Raw genomic sequence first — 22,229 nt, forward strand, 5'->3', positions numbered from 1 at the left:
CAACCAATGATTGAAAATTGCTTCAATGCTGTACATCAGTGGATGGGAAAAAAAAACATCCCGGGCAAGAATCCTGTTTCTGGTGGCCACAGCACTAAAGAAGGGCGTGGTTGGTTAACCCAAGTTTGTACAGCAAGAATGCACACCAATGATAAATAATCTTTGGAAGATATGATGATAATACTGCTAGTTGCAAGATGGAATTATCTCTGGAACATCAACGGTGATGTACTGAAAAAAAGGCCAATGCTGACCAATAGATGGTAGTGCTGAAAGAAAAACTCTTCTTAATCCGGAGCTGAAGACTTGAGTGGCGCTGGTGGTGACGTTTCAATTCAGTAACTGGTTCCAGTCTTTTGGCTTGAAAATATGTAAAAGCGATCTGCAATAATTGCAGATTTATGCAAATACCTTCGCAATAGATGGACAGATTTTTTCATACTACCACTACCAATAAACTTTAAAGCAAAGCCACCAGTTAAAAATTGTATTGCATGTTGTTTTTCTTATGCAACACCAATATGGGAAATTGGCATGAAAAATCGCACTCATATGAAATAAAAATAAAATTGCAACATAAGACTACTATTCGCAATACTGCATTAATACATTTCCAAAATTTACAGTGAAAAGATAGTTAACAAGAGCAACAGCAATAAGCTGGAATATGTTTATCACAAGCAAAGTGTCCCATCATTGGCAACAATTATAAAGAAAAAGTAACCTGTTGTGTAATGTGCAGCAATTAGTGTAATTGGGGCCCAATAAAGTATATCAATTGTGAATGTTAAAACATTTCAGGGTAGCATAACATAGCACCATTTAACAATGTATCAAAAATAGAACACTCACACCAGATAAATATAATAAAATCAAAGGAATAGTATGATTCCGCAGCCATACCCATTGCACAATATGCGAAACAATGGATTTGGCCCAGACTGTTGTCTATTTTTAGAAATTAGCTCTGCTTATGAGCTACTTCTCGTTTGATTTTTTCTGCTACTGCTCGTCGAGAACTTAACATTTTGTTGTCTATCTTGTTTGCACTTGAAGGCTTTTGACCTGTTACAGAAAATCAAATTTGTAGTAAGTTTTAATATTTATCTATGTTCCAAATGGCCGTATAACTTAATATTTGCATCAATGTGCCATTGGTTTAAATTTACAGTAAAATGGGGTGACTTTGTCCATAATTCTAAATAACATGGTTTTTAGCCCTTAAAAATCCTGGTGACATCATTACATTATTGGTTGGTTTGCCAGGTTTTAAACACTCTGGTAGGGCAACATTGGTGTGGTTTCTATATTTAGAAGTTTTATGGATGTCATCAGTTTTATGATGGATCAATTCTGTTTAATTTTGTTACGATGTTTTGTAGTTAGTACGTAACCCTGGAATAATTTTCATAATCTAATCAGAAATTGGAACTTTGCCTAACTAATTTTTGGCTCATTACTAAATATTATTCTGTGAGCCGTTAGAAACAAGAAATCTATTTTTGAAAATCATTTATCACAAAGTACTCTGTTCAAATATAAATATTAATAAAAGCTTACTGAATGAAATTATTAAATTAATGAATATAAAGTAGCCTACAATTTTTGTCCTGTGATACTATTCTTTTTAAAGTAAAAAAATAACATATTTCTGTGTTATCTGGTAATGCTTGATGGTAATACTACCATCAAGTGTGCCATGATATGGATGGTGTTTGCCTGTGCTGAGATTAAGGTTACTACACCAAAGTTGCCCCACGTTGCAATATTTTAAAGCAATGGTCTAAATATTATTCTGGTACAGTACAATGAAAACCTGTACTGTAATATCAGGTAGTTTAAAGTTAAAAGTGCTCGTTTTTCTGGCTTACCTTCCATATATTTATTTCCCTGGCCTGCACCATTTTGGTATTTTTCAAGTTCAGCAGACCTTTTCTTTTTCTTTAGTTCAAGGAGTTTTTCGCGTTGTGCTTTTAAGTACTCCTTACGTTTTGCCAGTTCAGCTGGATCAATATCGCCTGGCTGTGTAAATTCAAAGCAATTTAAAAAATAATCTCTTCGGAAATTTCATCTTTACTCATGGATATTACCACTATTGACTACACCAATAATAATTCGAAGAAAACACAAATAATTTTGCTTTTTTTAAAGGTTCCTCATAACAGAATGTCATTGCAGATTTATAATGAAGAATTGATCACATAATAGCTGAGTACCTTTGACAAAAGCTTTCTTTCCTTTTCAGTGTTAGAATGAGTTATAGGTACCGAAATTTGCTGAGACTCGGATTGAACTTCCCTCTTTGCACTCTCGATCCAGTCCAACGCAGCTTCAGCATTACTTTTCTGTAAAAAACAAATCACTAATCATTTTGCTTAAGGTTTTATTTCTTCTTAGACCAAAACTTACATGATTAACTGACAACTACTCAAAATAATTTCTTTCATTTTAATTTAGACATTCAACCAAAACTTCATTAATTAATGATTATTCAATTAACCTGTCTAAGTGGAGGTAGCTCAGCTGGGGAATGTTGCATCTTCGATTTAGATGAGTGCTGTTTTTTGCTGGCAGTTTTACTTCTTGTTGTATTTGATTGGGATTCCTTAGAAGCAACTGCAAAGATGGAAACTTTGAACAATTTTCCATAGATTAAACAAATACTAGATAAGAAGAATGCATTTATGAGTTACAATGACTTATGATTGTGACAAACAATCGGATTGTGATTAACAATCAATTATGACTAACAAAGGCCAGTGTAATTATGATCACCTTGTGGTGCAGAAACTGTTTCCACAGTCTCAGCTAGGTTTTCTGAAGTGGTTTGCTTTGATTTAGTTTGAATTTGGCTGCTATTTGCTGATTGTCCAGAGTTTAAAAGTGACAACCGAATGGCCTGAAACAGTAAAGAAGAAAACTACAGTAAATTTCAATGTTATGGTTTAACTTAATCCAAAAAGTAAACGTCTGGAGAAATGTGTTTAACTTTATATGGTATCTTTGACAACCTAAACTAATTTTTATTATTTGGATTTACCATTACTCAAGCCAAGTGAGTATTGCTACAAAGTTGGAAATATGTATCAATTTTTGTTATGCTCCATTGATCTGAGACAGAAGCAACTTTTACCTCTTCCAACATTCTTTTTTCTTCCTCTGCTTGAGCATTGAGACGATCCATTTCGAATCTGGAAAACTCGATTGCCTTTCTTAAATCTCTAGCTTCTTTTTCTTGGAGCTCATTTTCCCTTCTTAATAACTCTGCGTGCTCTTCCTGTGACTCACTGAGAAGCACATTTCTGTTTAACTGCTTCACTTTCAAGCACCAATGTGGCAAAAATTTAAAATACCTCAGTATTTCAGAGAGGATGTCAGACTTTCCAAACGAAGAAGTGCTGGGATTTTCATTCTTTTTACTTTCAATGTCAACTGCCTCTGAAAAAAGGTATATTCAGGGTTGCCATACCGTCCTTATTTCTAAGATTTGTCCTTATTTTGAAGGTCCTTGTCTTAGAAAATGTTTTTTTCCTTTTTTCTAAGAAATGTCCTTATTTTCACTTGCGTCCTTATTTTCGTCTTATTTTTAGGGTAGAGGTTCGTATTTTGGGCATTTTGACACCTTTAGTATACCATTTTGTACCAAAGAGATACAAAATTTAAAAACATGCAGATAGTGTCTCGTTTTTTTTTGTTTTTTTGTTAGGAACATTGGTTGCTTTCTCCTGTTGTGCATTTTTTAAGGTGATATTCGTCTTTCGTTTCCTAGTCGTGCTTATTTTTGAGTTGAGACCGATGGCAACCCTGGGTATATTAGTAGAACTGCTTGTTTCCAACCAATTAAGTCAACCATATTTTGTCATAAATCAAAACACTAGATGGGACTAAGTGTTTACTTTTTTCTGGGTAGCTGTCAAATCGCTTGTATTGTGGGTTAAATGGTGGATTTTCATCCTCTGGAAGTGTTTCCATGCAAAATAAGTTTAATGGTCAAGATTTCACAGCCTACATTATATGTTTTTCATGAAATCAGGAATTACCCAATTCCTGTTGTGCTTGTATAAAGCTTATTGCTTGCATCTCCAGTTCCAGATTATGCTTGGCCATAAGTCGTTTAAAGAGAAGGAAGTCATGTGCAGCCCAAATATATTCATACATACCCTAGGATAAAATGAAAAATCAAAAACACCGTGTATATACTGATTTCAAGAATATTTCATAGTATCAAAAAGAGTTGTTTACAAGATTAACTGGTATGTGTATGTATTTAGATATGTTTTCAGTAACAGGATTGTGGTTTATTGCTATAAATATTGAATATATCCAAATCCATAGACTACTGGTGTATATGAGTAGTTGTAGCTATTTTAATAAGCGCATAATATGCAGTTACCTGAATTCGTTTCACATTGCCTTTTTGTTTCTCACAAGCGTCTGCGAATAACTTTTCAGAAATGTTTAGTTCGTAGGCATATTGCTTCAATAAGCCTTCAACCTACACACACAATTTGAAAATGTATATATTACTTGCGTTTATTGAAATTCATATTTATAAAATATCAAACTCACCAGGTTTTTATAGTTGATGTGTATATTTGTGTACTCAAATTTATTCTCTTCTTCATTATCAAAACCTTAATAAAATAATAATGTTTCATGAGAAGATTGATAACAATATCAATGATGTACAAGTAAAGATAGTTAGTAAAGAGCATATTTGTGCTTAAACTTTAGTGTCATGTATATTTTGCTTAGTGCACTCAAACAACAGTTTAATGCAGGCTTATGTAATAGACCAGCTCAATTTGTAGACAATTTTCATAAATTCATTCATTTGAATATGTTTACGAAAAATATTGGAAAAACAATTGCAACAGCTAGCACATATTCAAAAACGTCATTCTCCAAATCCTTTTGTGATGTGGAACACATTTAGGTTTACAGCAGAATAAAAACAATACTTTAAATGTATAAACATTTTTTTACACCATTACATGCCATGTTGAAAGATAATATCAAACTGGATCAAATGTTTCTTTTACTTTAAAAAACTTTCAACATCATTTAGTTTTGTAAAATGTCTCAATCATCAGACCAATACTATTCATACTTTTACTGACTTTAACAAAGAATTATATGTTATAATTTCATACTGAAAAAGCCTTTAAAATAAACTAGTAGGCATCAAAACTTCTAATTAGTACTTGCCATGCTCTGACCTACTTTTTGGTAAGGAGATGAATACAAAATGAAGAGCATCAATTCAACTGATCAACGTAAAGACATACATTATTAATTTCTTTAAGCGCCTATATGCAGCAAAACACAACAACCGTGCTTCCTCAAGTATCCGGTCTAGTTGAGACAATGTTTAGAGCAGATAATTTGAGCAAGTAAGAGAAAAAACGGATAATTGAATTCTTATATTTTAGAGATAAAACAATTCTTTTAAATGTTTCATGAGCTTGCCTTTCAAATATGAAATCATCTTAAAATTTTGCGGTACAGTATAGGATTTATTGTTTAATAATGAACCGCAAATATAGCAACATTAATGAGAATAGGCTATGCCAGAAACACTGTATATACATGTGTAATTATGTATATATATTAAATTATATATGATACGTGTAAAAGAATTAAAATATAGCGTCATCTTTTGTTCTTTAATACGCTGTACATATATAGCTATAGCTGCAAAAGGCTTCACGTACTGTATTTTTATATCATAAAGCCACTTAATCAAGCGACCAAATAATTGAGTTGGTTCGAGAAAGCACTGTACTTGGTGCAATTTCTAATTTTTTTTGTGCAGCTTTTTATTTTTTTGCAGTGTTCTATGAATTAGTTATCCGGCAATATAAATGGTTAAGCCAGGGTAACCAGAGGGCATTCTCCGGGGTCTGCCAGCAGATGTCTCACTAGTAGTGAGTTCAATAATAGTGAGCTATAGAGTTATGGTCGGATAAAACAAGGGGAAGTGTGACAAAAGTTTCTCACGCTTTCGTGCTTGCTGTGCAAAATTAGCAGCGCGAAGGCTACTGTAGACGCAGTAGTGAAGTAAAAAGTGTTACCCACGAACCATGAAAGGTTGAAAACCACTGAGTTAAGCTTACACTTACATGTAAGATAAAGTTTGCATCATATATAGAACCACGTACTAGTACATATCCCACTATGAAATAAAAAAATGAAATGAAATCATGCAATACTCTCTTTTACATATCTGATAGAAATTCAGAGGTGTCACCATTACTTGTGTATTCAGCACTCTGTAATCGTAATGCATTGAGCTAAAATTGAATACTGCGTGAAAGATCCTGTTTTGCTTTTTAAAGCTGGTCAATATTTCTAGCTATTCCAATCAGCTTTTTGCCTTTATGTTTTTATTTCAAAAATGCATTCTGCATAAAGAAAACGTCTCCATTAAAGGTAAATTACTTGGAAGTAGATTGGTCAGCTGATCATTCCTGTCTGTTGATAATTATAATATTACTATTTCAAAATCAGTTTTTATAAGTAAATCAAATCACATGTTTTCATGTTATATTGCTTGTGTCTACTGTCACACCTTCTATTCGTAGCCTAAATGAACTGTGTGGACAAGCACACTGCAAAGCCTTAGTAAGAGTGTGACATGGTTGGTAACAATGGTATCAGTCTCCTGTTGTTTCAAGATGATCTGGTTCTTTTGATTTCTTTGCAATCTTCTACAATGCGTCTTCATCATGCACTCGATTATTTTGCAACTGTTTGTGATGAAATTAAGCATAAAAAATACTGAGATCAAATGTCATCTTACTAGATACAGCAGAACTGAAATACACTTGAGGATACCATTGAATTGCACAATAGATTTATAATATTGTGTCTTCCCTTGGCCACACAAAAAGAAGTTTGGTTCCCAAGATAGAGTTTTTTAACCATCCATTAGTTGCCAGGGTTGAGCCCTTGTACTGTACTTGCGGTACTTGTCCCTTGCTTAGTCTATACAGCAGCTGTATAAGCCTAGGAAAGTAATAATTGAGCTTTAAAATAAACGTCTTCCTAGTTTCAGCCACCAACAGCTAAGGCTAATAGTTGAAATTATTGACCCATTTTAATTCTTTTTTAAAAGGCAATCGGGTTGGATTGAAAACAATATATTTAAATGAGCCGTAGTATATGAACTTCTTCAGTTATAATTCTGTAGCCATTTCAATCCTACATACTTGACTTGCTCAGTATAATGTTACAATACATGGTCACTGGCAGAGCTGGGTAACTGCTCTTTAAACAAAAGTGTCGCTCATGCTTTAGCTTATCAATGAAAATTGATTGTCACGCGTGCTTTCCCCCTTCAACACAGAAAAAACGTGGTTATTTTGCCATTCATGGTCCTGCTCTTTTTAGCAATTAAATTTAAGTATTTTCACTCAGGCGCATTTTGGAAAATCAACCACATTCGTATAGTAATTCAGTTTGTATTTACTTCTAGTCTACAACCGAACTTTAAACTTTGCTCGAAATGCAAAAAAATAACCAGCTCAAAAAATACCAAGCAAACTGTTGCACATTTTACATCATGTGCTTTGCTAAGCATGTACCCTGCGTATCGTAACGTCATGTCGAACAAATCCAGTGAGTACAAGGTCAAGCGCTGTGAAATGAAAACAAGTTAAAATTTTTCAATATTTTTAATGGGTTAAGAAATTTTTACACGAATCAATTGATTGAAAGCTTTACAATCCGATATCCAAAACACATTTAATTAAAAAAAATTAAATAGATCGACAACCTCAATTGTTAAATACAAGTGTTCAAAAAAAACTTATGTTACCTATTCTGTAGCATTTCATTGACATCAGTTATTTCACAGTCATTTAATGGTCTCGTTTAGTTGTTAATTACAAAGTTCACGTCAAAACTATTGTGGTTTAAATGTTTTGCCATTAACTCAGATTATATGATAATCATTCACATCAGACATTTGATGTCTGTTATTTGTACAATTACGTGAAAAGATACTCATAAGCTCAACTTACATCCACAGTTATCATCAATGAAATTCATTACTGGAACCGTCCAGGTTGGACTCTGCAAGTATCCAACAATTCCCTCTAAAATCCAACTTACATCTTCCTTATCTTTGCCTTTTACCGTTGAACTCTTATTTAGTTTCAGCATTTGAGCCATGACAACAACTGATACTCTACAGCCAATTAAATGCTTTAAATTATAGGTCACTGATTGGCTAAAACGGTAACAAATTAGAAATTTTGTGAGGGTCAAAGCCACACAAATATCCCAAATTCATTTAAACAACTCAATAGCACATTTCTCTTAAATTTTGCAATTGAAACCTTCAACGATCAATTTTGTTCAGCATGGTCAGTTTTTAGATTAATTTATAATTTGCCAATACAGTAGTACCAATATATCATTTTGCCTATGGATCCTGCCTATGCCGTTTGCACTGCATGGATTTTTTTGGCAATGATGCCTATGATGGTATGGACTTTGGCGGTATGGCATGATAATCTTTACCCTCGGAATGAAAAAATGTCTTTGCACAACTTGACCCAGCGATGATTCCTCATCACTCAAACTCTAGTTACTGAGCTATCTATTTGCTAGCCTTTGTGCAAATTCCAACTGTTAAGCATTTTTTATTTAGTATTTTGATTTTTTATACATTGCCTTGCCCGAATTAAGAACTGTTTACTAGGGATGGGCCGATACGAACCCAAACCCGAATAGATTCGCCGAATATCGCCTTTATGGAAGATTCGGGCGAACACGAATACCGACAATGGCGAACCCAAACACAATATTACCTATGAATTTACTGATTTTTGTTAAAAATGATGATCTAGTTTCCCGACAAAGCTAAACTAGAGTCAGTACTTACAATGAAGGTCGTTTTCCTAACAATTTTGCTTTTTCAATCATTTTTTAAACACTATTTTTCGAAAGAAAGCGATTTGTTTATCGATTACGTCATTTTACAAGCAAGACTTGACAACTTTTGGGTGAAATTTTATTGTTTGGTTATAATACAAATAGATTCGGGATTCGTTCGTGTCGACCTTCATGATATTCGGGTTCGCACGAACCCGAATAATCTTATTCGTAGCACATCCCTACTGTTTACCAGATTCAATGAACAGGAGCAAGAGTAGATGTTGTTAATGCCTTGCCGCACTAACACGTAACTTTGGCCACATTATTGCGAGTCTAGTGCTCTAACCACTCAGCCACTGAGCAGACATTTAGCATGTACGCTATTTTTGTTCAGGCTTATCTAATTGGCAATTTCTATTTACCTAACGCATCGGTAATATTTATAATTACAAATTCAAATTATGTAATTGCCTCCCTAGAAACGTTTACTTAAGCTGCTTTTTCCCAATTTGGTAGCATGTGAAATAGACCCTGCCTTTCAATTTTTGCGATCTCTGGGAGGAAAGTTAGTATTGCTGTATTGGTATATTATTTGGTCAGCCTACTGGACCCTCTATTTTATTCGTGTGCAGCTATGTATACCTTTGTGTACACCTTGCCCTATTTGCAAGCCAGATTGGATAGATTAAAGATGGAAGCATGATGTGCTAATATTAATACCTTATTATCTGGATATATTCATACATTGTGCTTAACAATGTTTAATTACTCACTATTGATAGATCAATCAATCATTTTAAGAAAAACAATCCAATCGCCTTAAGGCAGGAAGTTGTAGTCCAGTTTAAACATTCCGCAAAGTTTACACATAAATTATCAAAACTAGTAAGAATAATTTTTACCCAAGATTGGAAAGTACGGTGGGGTAGTTTTGGAAAAGAGAAAAACCCTTACATTCTAAAAAAGAAATTTTGGCTTAAAAGCATGTTTCTCTGGCCCAGTGCAGGCACGATATTGAGGCGCATGAGGGTTGTAGAAGATGAACAGTAATAATCAGGTAATAACTATCGCCAGACAATAGCCTAGAGCAGCAGTTCCCAAACTGGATTTGGTGAACACCTCGCTACCCAAGCCTCAAACAGTGTATTTTAACATGAAAAAAAAATAACGCTAATAAAAGTGGCTATTTCACCGGTGTCCATTACCGAGTTGCTGAATCATAATATGGTGAAAGGCAGATTTTTGCTGATAGGTTTTTGACTCGTTTTAGACGGGGAGCAGAAAGTAATGTAGTGAGGTAGTGGTAAACTATGGGGCTCGTATGCTGGAGGCCTCGGGTTCGAATCTTGCTATTGTTTGACTTATTTTTTGTCCAAATTTATTTTTGATCTAATTTAGTCATGAGCAGTGAGAGTTTGGTTCGATGGGGATCAGTTTTAAAATAATTTAGACTTTGGAAAAACTGTGATTTTGCAGTGGCTGTTGCTGCATCAGATGCACAGCTTATCTGTCTTAACTTGTGTTAGTTGGACTTAGTTTATCTGCCGAATTAATGATCTGACTCCGTGGTTGCGTGCGGTTAGAATTCTCTAACCTCTTGCTAGCCGAAAGCTCTTACGTTATTACAGATACAGTTTATCAGAAACGGTCCTTTATTGTAGGAACTGTACAGGTTCCGAATATTACACACAATCACAAACTTAGTAATCAGTAATCACCATTTAAAACAGGTCTAAAGAATTGCAATTAACACGACTAACGTAGTACGTTCGAACAATTCTGTATCTTTCCGTCTGAGCGGTTACTCGCGTAGAAGTTTGAGCTTATAATAGCGTGGAGCGGTGTGAGCAGAAATAACCGACATAAAATACACGAACATTTCAGAACGTGCGAACGATCAAAATAAGCGTTGGCAATGGGGATTATATTCAGTTAAAACTAGGGCGTTATGAAATCACCTGGTAACGTACTAAACGGCGTTTTCACATGAAGTTATTTAGAGCAAGTTTCCAAATATTAAACGACAATTGCAGTGTTATCAATAAACAAGACTTCAATCAATAACTGGCAAACACTTTCCCAAGAATGATATAATGGTATTAAAAATGTCACCCAGGCCACTACAATTTTAAGTTAAAAAATAGCATTGATTTCAATTTGCAGCTTAGCTTAGTAATTTAATCGTGAAAAATGAGAGTTTGGGGATAGTTTTAGGTTAATTAAACTTTGGGAAAATTAGTACGTTGTTTTAAGTTGGAAATTAGCATACATTTTAATTCACTGATTATCGCAATTGCCATCTACCGTATTTTCCTACTTTGGTAAGTGGCAGTCGGTAAAACAAGAGTATACTTCACCGGCCGCCATTTACCAAAGTAAATAATACCAATTGAGTAACCGGCTAGGTGTTTACCGATGTAGCTTTCCCCAAATTCGGTAACCAGCAGCCAGTGAAATAGAAGCTACCAGAAAATAATTGCAGTCGAGTGGTTTAAGCGCTGGCCTTTCAATAAATGCGGTTTAGGTTCAACATTTGATACCCAGTGGTGCTACATTATAATTATAATTCGGGAACAACTGGAAACCACGCCTCTGTCTCTATATAATCTGGCTCGCGAACAAAGAACGTTCTGTAGATAGTTACACACGTACGAAGTAGAGGGACCGTTAGTCTACTATGGCCAATTGAATTAATTATTTTATTGGTTATTGAAATTTCTTTATGGTGATTCCCCAAAAACTTTTTTTTTTATTTAATGAAATGCTTATATTTTTTTCACCGTTTTTTATTTACATTGTGTCATAACCTTTAATCAACATTCGAAATGTTCACGAACTTGAACATTTTATTCTCAGTGATCTATCTTTTTCAATTCATTTTAAAATATTTCGAAATATAACTTAGGTTAGAAAAACCTACGTATGTGGTTGCACAAAAATCTCTTTTGTTACCACAGTAACAGCATTGAAGCCAAAGAGTTAAGATCCGACTACTGAACCGTGACGAACAAGCACATTTCATTGAAACACCAGCTGTCAAGTATGTTGCTTTCACATTGTAACATCCTAATCGCTGCCATGTCCAACACAATTAGCAGAAAATTTGCAATGAAATTTTAGCAATAACTGCTTCTTGACTCATGTTAGGCCACCGGTGTGGATCCCAAGCACCCCTCCATCAGGTCAAACACTAATGTAATTGAACCACTGACTTCCTTAGCACTTAATCCCTAATTTTCTCAGGTTTTCATGTATGATATTTTCAAATTACTCTGTCCACCTATTCATAATTTCCACATAGGCTACTCTCACAAGATCTTGTAATTTTCATTTTTGAGTCTTTTCACTTGGTGGACATCTGGTCAGTTTTTGTCCAGTTGCTCTGTAATTTAAATAGTTTTAATGAGCCCAGCTTGACCACTTCATATACCTAAAAAAAATTTTTTTTTGGTATACTTACTGGTAACGAATTTTTAAGATCAACTTGTTTCAAGAATTGCTTCTCAATTTGATCAAACTAATATAGCATGGATAGTCTTGTTGAAACAGATAACATAATAAATCTAGAGCAGTTGTAATAATGGTAGAGCCATGTCAATTTCGTTCTGATTATGTTAAATGCATGGTGATAAAGCGAGCTTAGAATCACACAATAAAGTATACATTTTTAAAGCATGTTGCATAATTGCCTTTTGAAAGTTTCTAAGAAGATTATTTTGGTTTGTTTTGGTCAATATGTGGCAAAGCAAACAAATTTAAAACAGTAATATTTTTCCGTCACATGATCACCTATGCATGTGTATGACATCCATGGCTCAGCTACATGTCTATGCAGCTCCTTACGGCTCGTTATTGATTTTGAAGTTCCATAACAGGAAAAACGTTGAGAAATGCTTATACATTTTCATAGATATTGTCTTTCATTGAGTTGGGCAGTTTTTGAGCACTAACTACATTATGTTGGAATTTTACAAAAATATAATCTGACAGATTCCACACTTGTATTGCTGATTTAACAGCAACATTCTGTTAGTTGTCAAGCAGAGCTAAAAAAACATGGAAGCAATACATAATCGACCACAGTCTTTGAATGTTTTTTGTTAGTTGTTCTCAGCTTCTGTTGTTCCTGTTTTTTCAGTTTCTTCCGTCTCAGGAATTGGCTCAGCATTATCTGTTTCCTCTACATGAGCTTTTTCCTCAGTAGCTTCAGGTTCCTTTTCAGTGCTCTTTTTATTTTCGTCTTCATCCTGAAGATATAATAAAGCTTTTTATTAAAATTCATGTTGAAAAAATAAACATCATGGTATATGTATTTAAATTTGAATTCATCACAAAGCTCAAAATCACCAATTTTCAAAAATGTACTGTATAGGATCATAAACGGCAATCGAACATAAACGACAACCAACGAATTGGTCACCCTATTCTAATGAAAAATTGGTATAGTCAGCCCAGTATTCGTTGATTCTGTGATGTCGAGCTATTTAATGTGTGATACATTTTCTCTAGTGGCCTATAACAAAAATGCGCAGGATGGAATTGAAAACAAAAATATGTAAATCAATGACAAAAACTGACGTATCATGCAACAATAATCTCACTCAATTAGGCCTATAAATTCCATAAACAATTCACAACTCTTGGAGACAAGTTACACCATTGCTAAAAGAGTAATGGCAACGAAAAATGAAGAAAGTAACATCACAATTTTTTCCAGAGAAGCAATGAAAACACACTTAAATACAGATACAGTATATGTAACCAATGAATAGTCTAGACTCTAGAGACCATTACAAATTTGTGACATAGTCACTTTCTCACATTTAAAGGGTTTCTATAATTCTGTCAGTACCCTATGTCTCTATTAAATAAATTAGGTCTGGTGAAGTAGGTAATGCATACGGTACGTAAACTAGACTTAATGATCACTTTACAGTATAAGTTGATTTCTATTCAAAGCATTTTTAAAATTTTTGATGGACTGAAATGTAATATGGGCTATCAGCACATGTATGACATTTCAAGTTCAGTAACTTGGCCAAGAATATGGCCAGAATTGTAAATAAATCAGCGTATTTTCAACTACGTATCTTGTGTCACCAAAAAATACAGTACGAGTATCATATACAGCTTGTAGTTACGTTCTTTGTTTTTTAAATAATAACTGATGTGCCAATGCCCAACAGCCAAGTTCTGCCTAAACGTAGGGTTTAAGTTCAGAAATGGTTATTGCTTGTTCATGATAATGAATATTTTCAAATATCTGTGTTAGAACAAATTTGATTTTTTGCTCACAACACTCAATAATTTATATGGGACTAATTTCTTTTTTTGCTAATGAGGACTGTAAATAAACTTTTAAAGTGGAGTTTGGATATTTTATCTGGCATTTTCCATGTAAAAATTCCATCTTCAGGTAAAGCGAATGCATTAGTAGCTCAAGATCAATGCAGTAGTTTTTCAAATGGTAATTAACTCAGACATCCTCAGCTTCATCATCTTGGTCAATCAACTTCTCAAGAGTGGTATCCAAGTCCAAGTTAGTTGCAATTTCAATTGGTGCAGATGCCATTGAACTTTTTAATTCAACCATTGGTGCAGATACCATTGAACTTTTTAATTCAACCATTGAACTTTTTAATTCAACCATTGGTGCAATTGTTTTCAGCGAGGGTTCTGGTTCCATTTGAACAGCAGTTGGAGTTGAAGGAGGACTACTTTCTACTGCAACAGCAATCCTGACTTCCTAGCATACAAAGTTTGTTTTAAGTGCAAGAAGCTCTGCACGTTTTGACCTTACTGGTACTTTCTGTCACACAATGTAAATAACTATTTTGTATGATATGTAATTAATAATTATTAGTGAACAGACAATACAAGAAATTAGGCATACATACTTTTAATTTAATAATACACTGATTTTACTACAATGTCTTTGTCAAAAATTTTCACATTTTATCCTTTAGATCCAAATTTTTAGTTCTAAGTCCAAATTAGCCAAAACGGGACATTTTTGTAAGTTTCAGGTTATTTAATGTTAGATATTATTTAGTAAGTAGAATTAACTTGTACCTATTCAAATAAAAATTGTTTGTGCATATGAAATTGCATAGTTTATTATTAATGAATTTTCATTAATAAATAATTAATAAACAATTTGACACGCAAACACAAATATGTCTAAAATACTAAAATCAAATTTGTTTTTATGGAAGTTCAAAGTTTCTGAGTGAAAAGAAACAGGTTTATTTCAAAAGGTGGTAGAACTCAGCTACTTGTGAGTCCAAAGCATTGACTGTTTCAGGGTTTAAAAAATTCACCCAAAAATAAGGTATTAATTTACAAGTTCAGTATTATATTTATGCTTGCATGTTTTTAATGTCTAAGAATATTATAATTTATTCATTTAAAAATGTTGATCAACAAAAATGGTACTGATTTAGCAAACAGCATGGATTATGGGTAATTATTTGTTATTATTAATATGAGAGAAGCCTGTGTGGTCTGCCGTTCATTGCTAGTTTTGAAACCCACAAACTTTTCTACGCTTCCAAAAATTGGGTGGATGGTAATATGACACTCAAACCAACCGTAAACTGTTTAAATTTTTATGTGCTTGCCAGATAATTATCAAAACTTCGTTAAAAGCTATGACAACATGAAAACTAATTAACAATTCAATAAAAAATCATAATATTTATTTACACTATTATATATGTGTCTCTATGTAAATGTCTTAAATATGTACATAAACAACATTTTACATGAGGTAAACACATGCACATATTTAATCACTGGGATACTGTGAGCCAGATATTTTCTTTATCTCCAAAATGAGTTCAGTGTAAAAGCTTCTAAAGAATTGGTGAAATATTTTTACAGCACAAATTCAGAATAAAATAAAATTAGGCATATAACTGGATTTATTGAAACTTTCTACATGGAGGCCAAGAGTGCAAAAAGGTGGTTAAAAACTTCAAATATTGAAACAATTTAATCTTCCTCAACTTCATCGTCTTGGTCAATCATTTTATCTATCATGTTGTCATCAATTTTTAACTCCACTGCGATGCTACTTTCGCTTGAAAGGGCACGGCCATTAGTTAACACAGTAGAAGCACTTGCTGAGCTTTTCACAATAGGACCAGGAGAGAAGCTTGCCTGTACAATTTCCACTGGAGAGGCAGGAGCCTTAGGAGCAAGCACAATACTACTGCTGCTAATACGAGGAGGGAGTTGTAAGGCTGGTTCAGGCATACTTTGGGCTGCATAGGAAATTGCAGGTGAAGGAGATACTGGAGCCCTATCATCAAGTGTAGTAGGAATGGGTTCAGATGCCACACTCCCAACAAACAAAACTGGGGCAGATTGTTGTGTTTGTTCAACCTCTGCATCAGATTTAGCATATGTCCCACTGCTATCTTCTAATGTAGGAGCACTTGGTGTGAGTGGTTTTTCAAGAATATCTTTTTTAGATAAATCTGGATCTTTAAGCATGTCATAAGCATTGAAAGGCTCCAGCTCTTCATCAAGCTTTAAATTTTTATCAACGTCGACATTCACTGTCACTTCAGGGCCATTTTCTGGCAGTGTGTTTTCTTCCTGCGTGGCTAACAGCTCATAGGCATTAAATTCCACTTCTGTACTTTCTTCATTGTGATCTATGTTTGGAACAGATGGTTCTTCATCAGTTTTAAATAAAGACTCATTTGTATTTCTATCGTCTTTTAACAAGTCTAATGCATTGAATTCTGGGGTTTCATATTCTTCAACCTTTGAAGACTCAGTTTCTCTCACAGAATTATCAGTTGCACAATCAGCTTCAATGCTTGCAGTTTCATACACGGCTTCATCATTGAAGAGTAATTCCAATGCATTGAGTTCTTTCTCTTCTACTTTATCTGAGCCAGAATCAGCATCAGCACCTGGTACATTATTTGTGCTCTGATCTTCATTACCAAGAATATATCCCTCAACTTCTGGTTGGTCATTATCCTGTTTATCTTTTTTTACAATGGCTATTGTTGTCGTGTCTGAAACTGTTTCATTGTTTGCTGTTATATTTTCACTGGTAACATTTCTGTCTATCCTGTTAGATTCCACCAACAATTCGTAGCTGTTAAATTCTTTCTCTTCATCTCCATCAGTCTTCCCATTTGTCTCTTCAGGAAGATTTACTTCCATGTTCACATGACTGTCATCCTGAGAAGTGCTTTGGGCATTTTGTAGAACTGTGTAGGCATTAAAATCTTCAACATCTTCAGATTCTTTTTCGGCGGAATTAAGCTGATTTATCTTAGTTGATACGTCTTGCGATCCAGAACTAGAAATCAATGAGTAACCGTTGAATTCAGGTTGCTCATCAGAACCAGATAAGGGTTGCTTTGCTTCATCAGTGTTGTTTACATCATGGAAATAAGACTGATCTTCATAGCCAACTGGTGGAATTTCTCGCTGCTGAACATCGGTGGCAAATGTGACTGTGCGGTGAGACTTCTTATCGAGGCCATCATCATCTTGGGCATCTTGTGCCACTGGGATAGTTGTTGCAGATTCAGGTGAGATAGAGTGTTCTTCAGTATTCTTCTCTGATACTTCCTCGGTAGAAGGAGTAGGTGTTCTTGGTTTTTCAGGAAGTGGACTTTCTTCAGGATTTTCCTGTGTCGCAACTTCTGAATCTTTAATTTCTTCATCACTTGCTGATGGTAAAGTGGGGTACAGTTTTTTATACGATATAGCCTCATCTGGCTCAGGTTCATTCTTCAACTGCTCAAGTTCAACCTTCTTTTCTGCCGATGTTGTGGCATAATCAAAGGACTGGTCTTGTTGCTCATAAGAAATTGGTGTGTTTGAAGTGATGAGTAGTGTGGGAATACTGGTGGGGGTTGAATCCATAGATTCCTGTTTTGTCACAGTTGACGTGGTCGCTGACAGTGAATGTGACGCCACGTTTGCCTAAGGAGAAATTCAATCTTTTTAAGACAAACAAATTCAGTTATTTACAATGCAGCTGTCCATATTATAAACTGTATCGATTTTGGAGTGCAATAAAATGCTAAAATGAAGAACTACATGTGTGCAGAACTACACAGCACAGTGCAAGAATAGCAACATGCAAGCAAGTGCAATAGTTGTACAGGTAAGGTAGGCTATAAAGATTTGTATAAAAAGTACTTGGTTGAAGCACTAACCTGGCCATGCAGTTCCTCTGGAGATATGCCACATGCGGAATAGCAACAAAACATGCTTCTACAACACCAAGCAGACAAGCGCAATAACAGCTATGGCAAACCATAGGCTACTGGACAAAAGTGAAAACTGTTACGTGTGAGATATTGGCTTGAACAAGTGGGACAAAAATTGCGCAATCGGAGGCGAATATGCATTGACAAAGAGTGGAGTAGTGGATTGGGATCACCGTTGGTCAAATCTACAGGCTAACATACACAACCAACAAGAAAATCAATTTGACAGTAATGCTGAAAACACTGTAGTGTTGGAGGTGTTTTACTGTATACTGCGCAATCTGTTGAATGTCGTTCCATGAAGCTTAACAAAAGCTGTTCTGCTGTATATCAAATATAAATGTACAACTTATAACTTTAACTCAGCAGTAAAGCTACCTTTTAGTACATTGCTTCCTACTTAGATACTAATATTCAACATGCATAAATATTGAATCGGAACCAGTGATATGCCTCCAGTGGTTCCATCAGAACATAACATGATGTGATTGCAATATTTCAATTTTTAATATATCATTCACGTGCTTCATGCATGGATCAATCATGCTCTAGATGTGTAGCAATGCTTGTCATTCCCTCAAACCCTTGCTCGAAGGCATTAAATAAAAGCTTGTCATATTATAAAGCATTCACAGGTTGCAGTACATCAAAATATTATTTTTACTGCTTCACATGCTTAAGCAAGACTTAAATTACCAACGAGCAGATCATTAAAGACAAAATAAAGATTTGTGCTCAAAGAACTTGATTTGTTTCTGCTTGTGATTGACTCGGTACTTATCGCACATTTAAGAGTACATGCATGAAATAAATTTGAACTATCTGAACTTGTCTTACCCCAGTCGGAGTCACAGTTTCTTCTGTTTCAACTACAGATGTTAAACTAGGTGCCCCTGGCTTGTTTGAGAGATCTTTAAGTGTCGGTTCTGGAGTTTTTTCCTCAATTCTTCGTGCCTGCATCATTAGGAAAAAAGCATAAATTATAAGTTGTTTAATTAGGACCAATTGGGCATTTTATTTGATAGGTTGGCTGTGATGTATGATAGTTATGATGATGATATCATAACAATGGTTGTGGTATTAAGTTTGTTTAATGTCATGAAAATATTTTACTAACATTTATACAACAAACGTTGTATCTTTAGCAGGTGAATTATCACAGTTGTGTGTGAGTATTAATTTTGCATTTTGAATATTTAAAGTGACTTAATTTACTGAAAAACTCAAGTACCCATATCTAGTTAAGTAGAGTAGCAAGTATTTGACATAGGTACTCGAGTAAAGACAATGGGAACGACATAAATATTTCTCTTTGTTTGAGTTCATTTTCACACTAGGTATCGCAGTTATATTTTATATTATCTTACATTCTGGCATGAAAACATCTAAAATTCCATTATATACCAAAAATTATAAATAACAAAAAACAATACGCAATTTATTAAGAATCTTGGTTAGCAAGTAGGCAACTACTGTAATTCAACTTAATTAAGAATTAGTACATTACTTCTCAAGTATTTTTCTAATTTTACTATTAGAAATCTGTACTGAAGTGAAGTGCATACAGCAGCTCTGTTAAACATGCTGAGTTAAATACCTCATATATTTTCTGAATGGCTGTTTCTAACCTACTTTTGCACCTAGTCTGTTATCAGTTATCTTCTTGCGCTTCTACTAGCAGTATCTAACGATTCTAACATATACCTACTACCTTTGCCGCGTGGTTGTATTATAACTTGCTTACAGTACCATTGTTTGTTACAGCTGCAGCAAAAAAGACAACTCTCACTGAATCACTTAAGTTATGCAGCTGTGTGTGTTTTCATGATACAAAATTTTCATCATAAAACATTTCGTCTGTAATGTCTGATAAAACATGTTGCATACGCATAGCATGCTTCAACAATAAAATATTGAAAAAAAACTAAATATTTATTTAGAGAAAAAAGTTGTTAAAAAGAGTTTCTCAGAAAATAAGATTTTTATACTTTAATAGCTTCTTCTTCTTGTTGTCGTATTAATTCAGCTTCTTCATTCAAGTGATTGCGTATCGAAGTTTCTTTGTCCAACGCTTGCAGCTCCAGGTTAGTGATTTTTTTGTCCTCCTCCAACTACAAGTAAAAGAAAAAAATATTTCAATACAGTCGACTCCGCTTAATTCGGACACTTTGGTTCCGCTCAATTTTGGCCATATTAAGCGGAGAAACGGCTTTGTCCGAATTAAGCGGAAAATCAATTGTTCGTTTCATGGTCATGCGTAAAGGCAAACAACGCATTTAAAATACTGTACTGTTGCGTAATAAATTAATTGCAGCTGCGCTATACTGCAGTAATTGGCACTGATCGCATAAAACGTCTTCGTTTACCTTAGTAAGCAATTTCACTTTTTGTGCTCAACTTTTCTGTACCATTCTGTTCTACAAGATGGACGCAATTGTACTGAAGTAAAAGCGACTATGAAGCTGACATGGCCTTATATGAGTTCATTGTCGATTGTTACTGCATGGATCGTCATTATTTCACCATAATCACTCATAATGCAATCGCATCTTGTGTTAAAACGAACGAAGTACTGTTTATTGTGTCATAAGTTCATAACCTAACAATGGAATAGCGAACCTGTGTCCGAATTAAGCGGAGAATTGTCCGAATTAACAGGATTTTTTGTACGTTCAATTTTTACTTTTGTTCCGTTCCCGAGCATTTTGGCCGAATAAAGCGGTTGTCCGGGTTATCCGGTGTCCGAATTAAGCGGATTCGACTGTATATACATATATACTACTGAAATGTATTTTGTCATTTAACTAAAAAACAACACCTATTTTACTGAAATTATAATTAAACTATCAAAAAGTTGATTGTTTTCTAAGTGTATGGTATGGTGTGATTATCTCATTCTATGATATGGGTATTGCATTGGCCTGACCCAAGGTCAATATGAAGCCGGACAACTTATTGGTTAAAAAATAACAACACAGAGTTGAGTGTTCCAAACAAAAAAAAAACTGTAGGTTTTTGAAAGAAACTTCTACAGGTAGCAGCTAAAAGTTTCTCAAAAACATTTCATAAATTAAAATCTGGTGGTATAAAAAATACTTTGTTAAAAGTTTTCATGTAAAAGATCCCAAATAACATCATTTGCAAACTGGATTACATAAGATATAAAAAACTTATATAAATAATTGCAAATTTTATTACAATTTGCAGAAAACTAAAGTTCTGTCAGCTGCACATGCCAAGTCCTTCAGGGGTTTACCATCCTACTTTAGGAAGGTAAACATGGTTACTTAGCTTAGCTACTCGTCTTGAAAACAAACTAAGTTTTATAGCCGGTATAATTTAACTAGTTACATACCTTTTGCTCATATGCCTCGTTTTCTTTAAACTTGTATAAAAAATGCGCTATGTATTCAATAGGATCCATTGGCCGTTTTTCCACAACTTCTGAAAGTGCTTCAGTGAGACAGTTGCCAAGATGTTTTTTTAAGTATTCAGAATCCATGATATAATCTATTTAACTTATCATACAGGATACTTATAAATAAGCCGTCTGTACGAGAACATAGTGGTTGATTTAAAGGATTTCGTAGTTGTTGATCCTTCTTTCCGTACATTAATAGCTTATACAGACTAGGCCTACAGTATATTTACCGGGTCTATTACACAAGTGCACAACCACAGGGTGCTTTTGTATACTAGACCCCAGCTACTTAAATTTTGAAGTCATCTTTTTGTGTACTAGACCCCATTTAGCATTAGCCTGTATTCAGATATTTGTAAAACAAAACTCTAGATTCTAGAACAAGTTACACATCGTTTTTCAATGGCACGCAACTAAGAAAAAAAATAGCAAGAATTGAATAGTTTTTCAAATTGCTTTAATTAGCTATCGTTATCTCCTGGAAAATGCTATTTCATATGTTTCACATAAAAGAAGACCTTTGAGAAACGTAAATTAAAGTTACCGACGTTGCTGTATGTAAAAATACAAACCTGGTTGTCTAGTTGTTTTGCCGAACGTCATTGCTATGGTTACAGAATATGCGCCAAAAGTGGTTTGAACATCTTATAAGTGAAAAAATGTTAACAATAACATGCTTG

General features: G+C 34.3%; 2 protein-coding genes across 4 annotated transcripts; both read right to left on the reverse strand.

Moving 5' to 3' along the window:
* Positions 1-472: 472 nt before the first annotated feature.
* On the reverse strand, positions 473-8,252 carry LOC143464695 (uncharacterized). Of its 2 annotated transcripts, XM_076962625.1 has the most exons (12): positions 8,025-8,252; positions 4,570-4,634; positions 4,394-4,495; positions 4,041-4,161; positions 3,897-3,956; positions 3,354-3,438; positions 3,134-3,287; positions 2,776-2,899; positions 2,501-2,616; positions 2,217-2,345; positions 1,872-2,022; positions 473-1,065 (listed from the first exon to the last, which is right to left on the reverse strand). In XM_076962625.1, exons 1-12 carry the CDS (start codon positions 8,173-8,175, stop codon positions 962-964), a joined length of 1,362 nt encoding a protein of 453 aa, XP_076818740.1. In that variant the 5' UTR covers positions 8,176-8,252; the 3' UTR covers positions 473-961. The 2 variants fall into 2 exon arrangements, with proteins under 2 accessions (XP_076818740.1, XP_076818741.1); XM_076962626.1 differs by lacking the exon at positions 3,897-3,956.
* Positions 8,253-14,638: 6,386 nt separating this feature from the next.
* LOC143465635 (uncharacterized) lies at positions 14,639-22,020 on the reverse strand. Of its 2 annotated transcripts, XM_076964029.1 has the most exons (4): positions 21,484-22,020; positions 20,117-20,239; positions 18,966-19,082; positions 14,652-17,838 (listed from the first exon to the last, which is right to left on the reverse strand). In XM_076964029.1, exons 1-4 carry the CDS (start codon positions 21,628-21,630, stop codon positions 15,877-15,879), a joined length of 2,349 nt encoding a protein of 782 aa, XP_076820144.1. In that variant the 5' UTR covers positions 21,631-22,020; the 3' UTR covers positions 14,652-15,876. The 2 variants fall into 2 exon arrangements, with proteins under 2 accessions (XP_076820145.1, XP_076820144.1); XM_076964030.1 differs by lacking the exons at positions 18,966-19,082; positions 20,117-20,239; positions 21,484-22,020 and adding an exon at positions 18,075-18,953 and having other exon boundaries at positions 14,639-17,838.
* Positions 22,021-22,229: the final 209 nt, after the last annotated feature.

The sequence above is a fragment of the Clavelina lepadiformis genome, chromosome 7 (genome assembly GCF_947623445.1).
Source record: "Clavelina lepadiformis chromosome 7, kaClaLepa1.1, whole genome shotgun sequence".
Lineage (NCBI taxonomy): Eukaryota > Metazoa > Chordata > Ascidiacea > Aplousobranchia > Clavelinidae > Clavelina > Clavelina lepadiformis.

Coding starts and splice junctions, on each gene's coding strand:
- LOC143464695 (XM_076962625.1), bottom strand. CDS start 8,175: ATGGCTCAAATGCTGAAACTAAATAAGAGTTCAACGGTAAAAGGCAAA. Junction 4,635..8,024: donor CATTGATGATAACTGTGGAT/GTAAGTTGAGCT, acceptor TATTTTATTAAG/GTTTTGATAATGAAGAAGAG. Junction 1,066..1,871: donor GGGAAATAAATATATGGAAG/GTAAGCCAGAAA, acceptor TTTCTGTAACAG/GTCAAAAGCCTTCAAGTGCA.
- LOC143465635 (XM_076964029.1), bottom strand. CDS start 21,630: ATGGATTCTGAATACTTAAAAAAACATCTTGGCAACTGTCTCACTGAA. Junction 20,240..21,483: donor ACGAGGCATATGAGCAAAAG/GTATGTAACTAG, acceptor TTTTACTTGTAG/TTGGAGGAGGACAAAAAAAT. Junction 19,083..20,116: donor AAGAAGAAGAAGCTATTAAA/GTATAAAAATCT, acceptor CTAATGATGCAG/GCACGAAGAATTGAGGAAAA.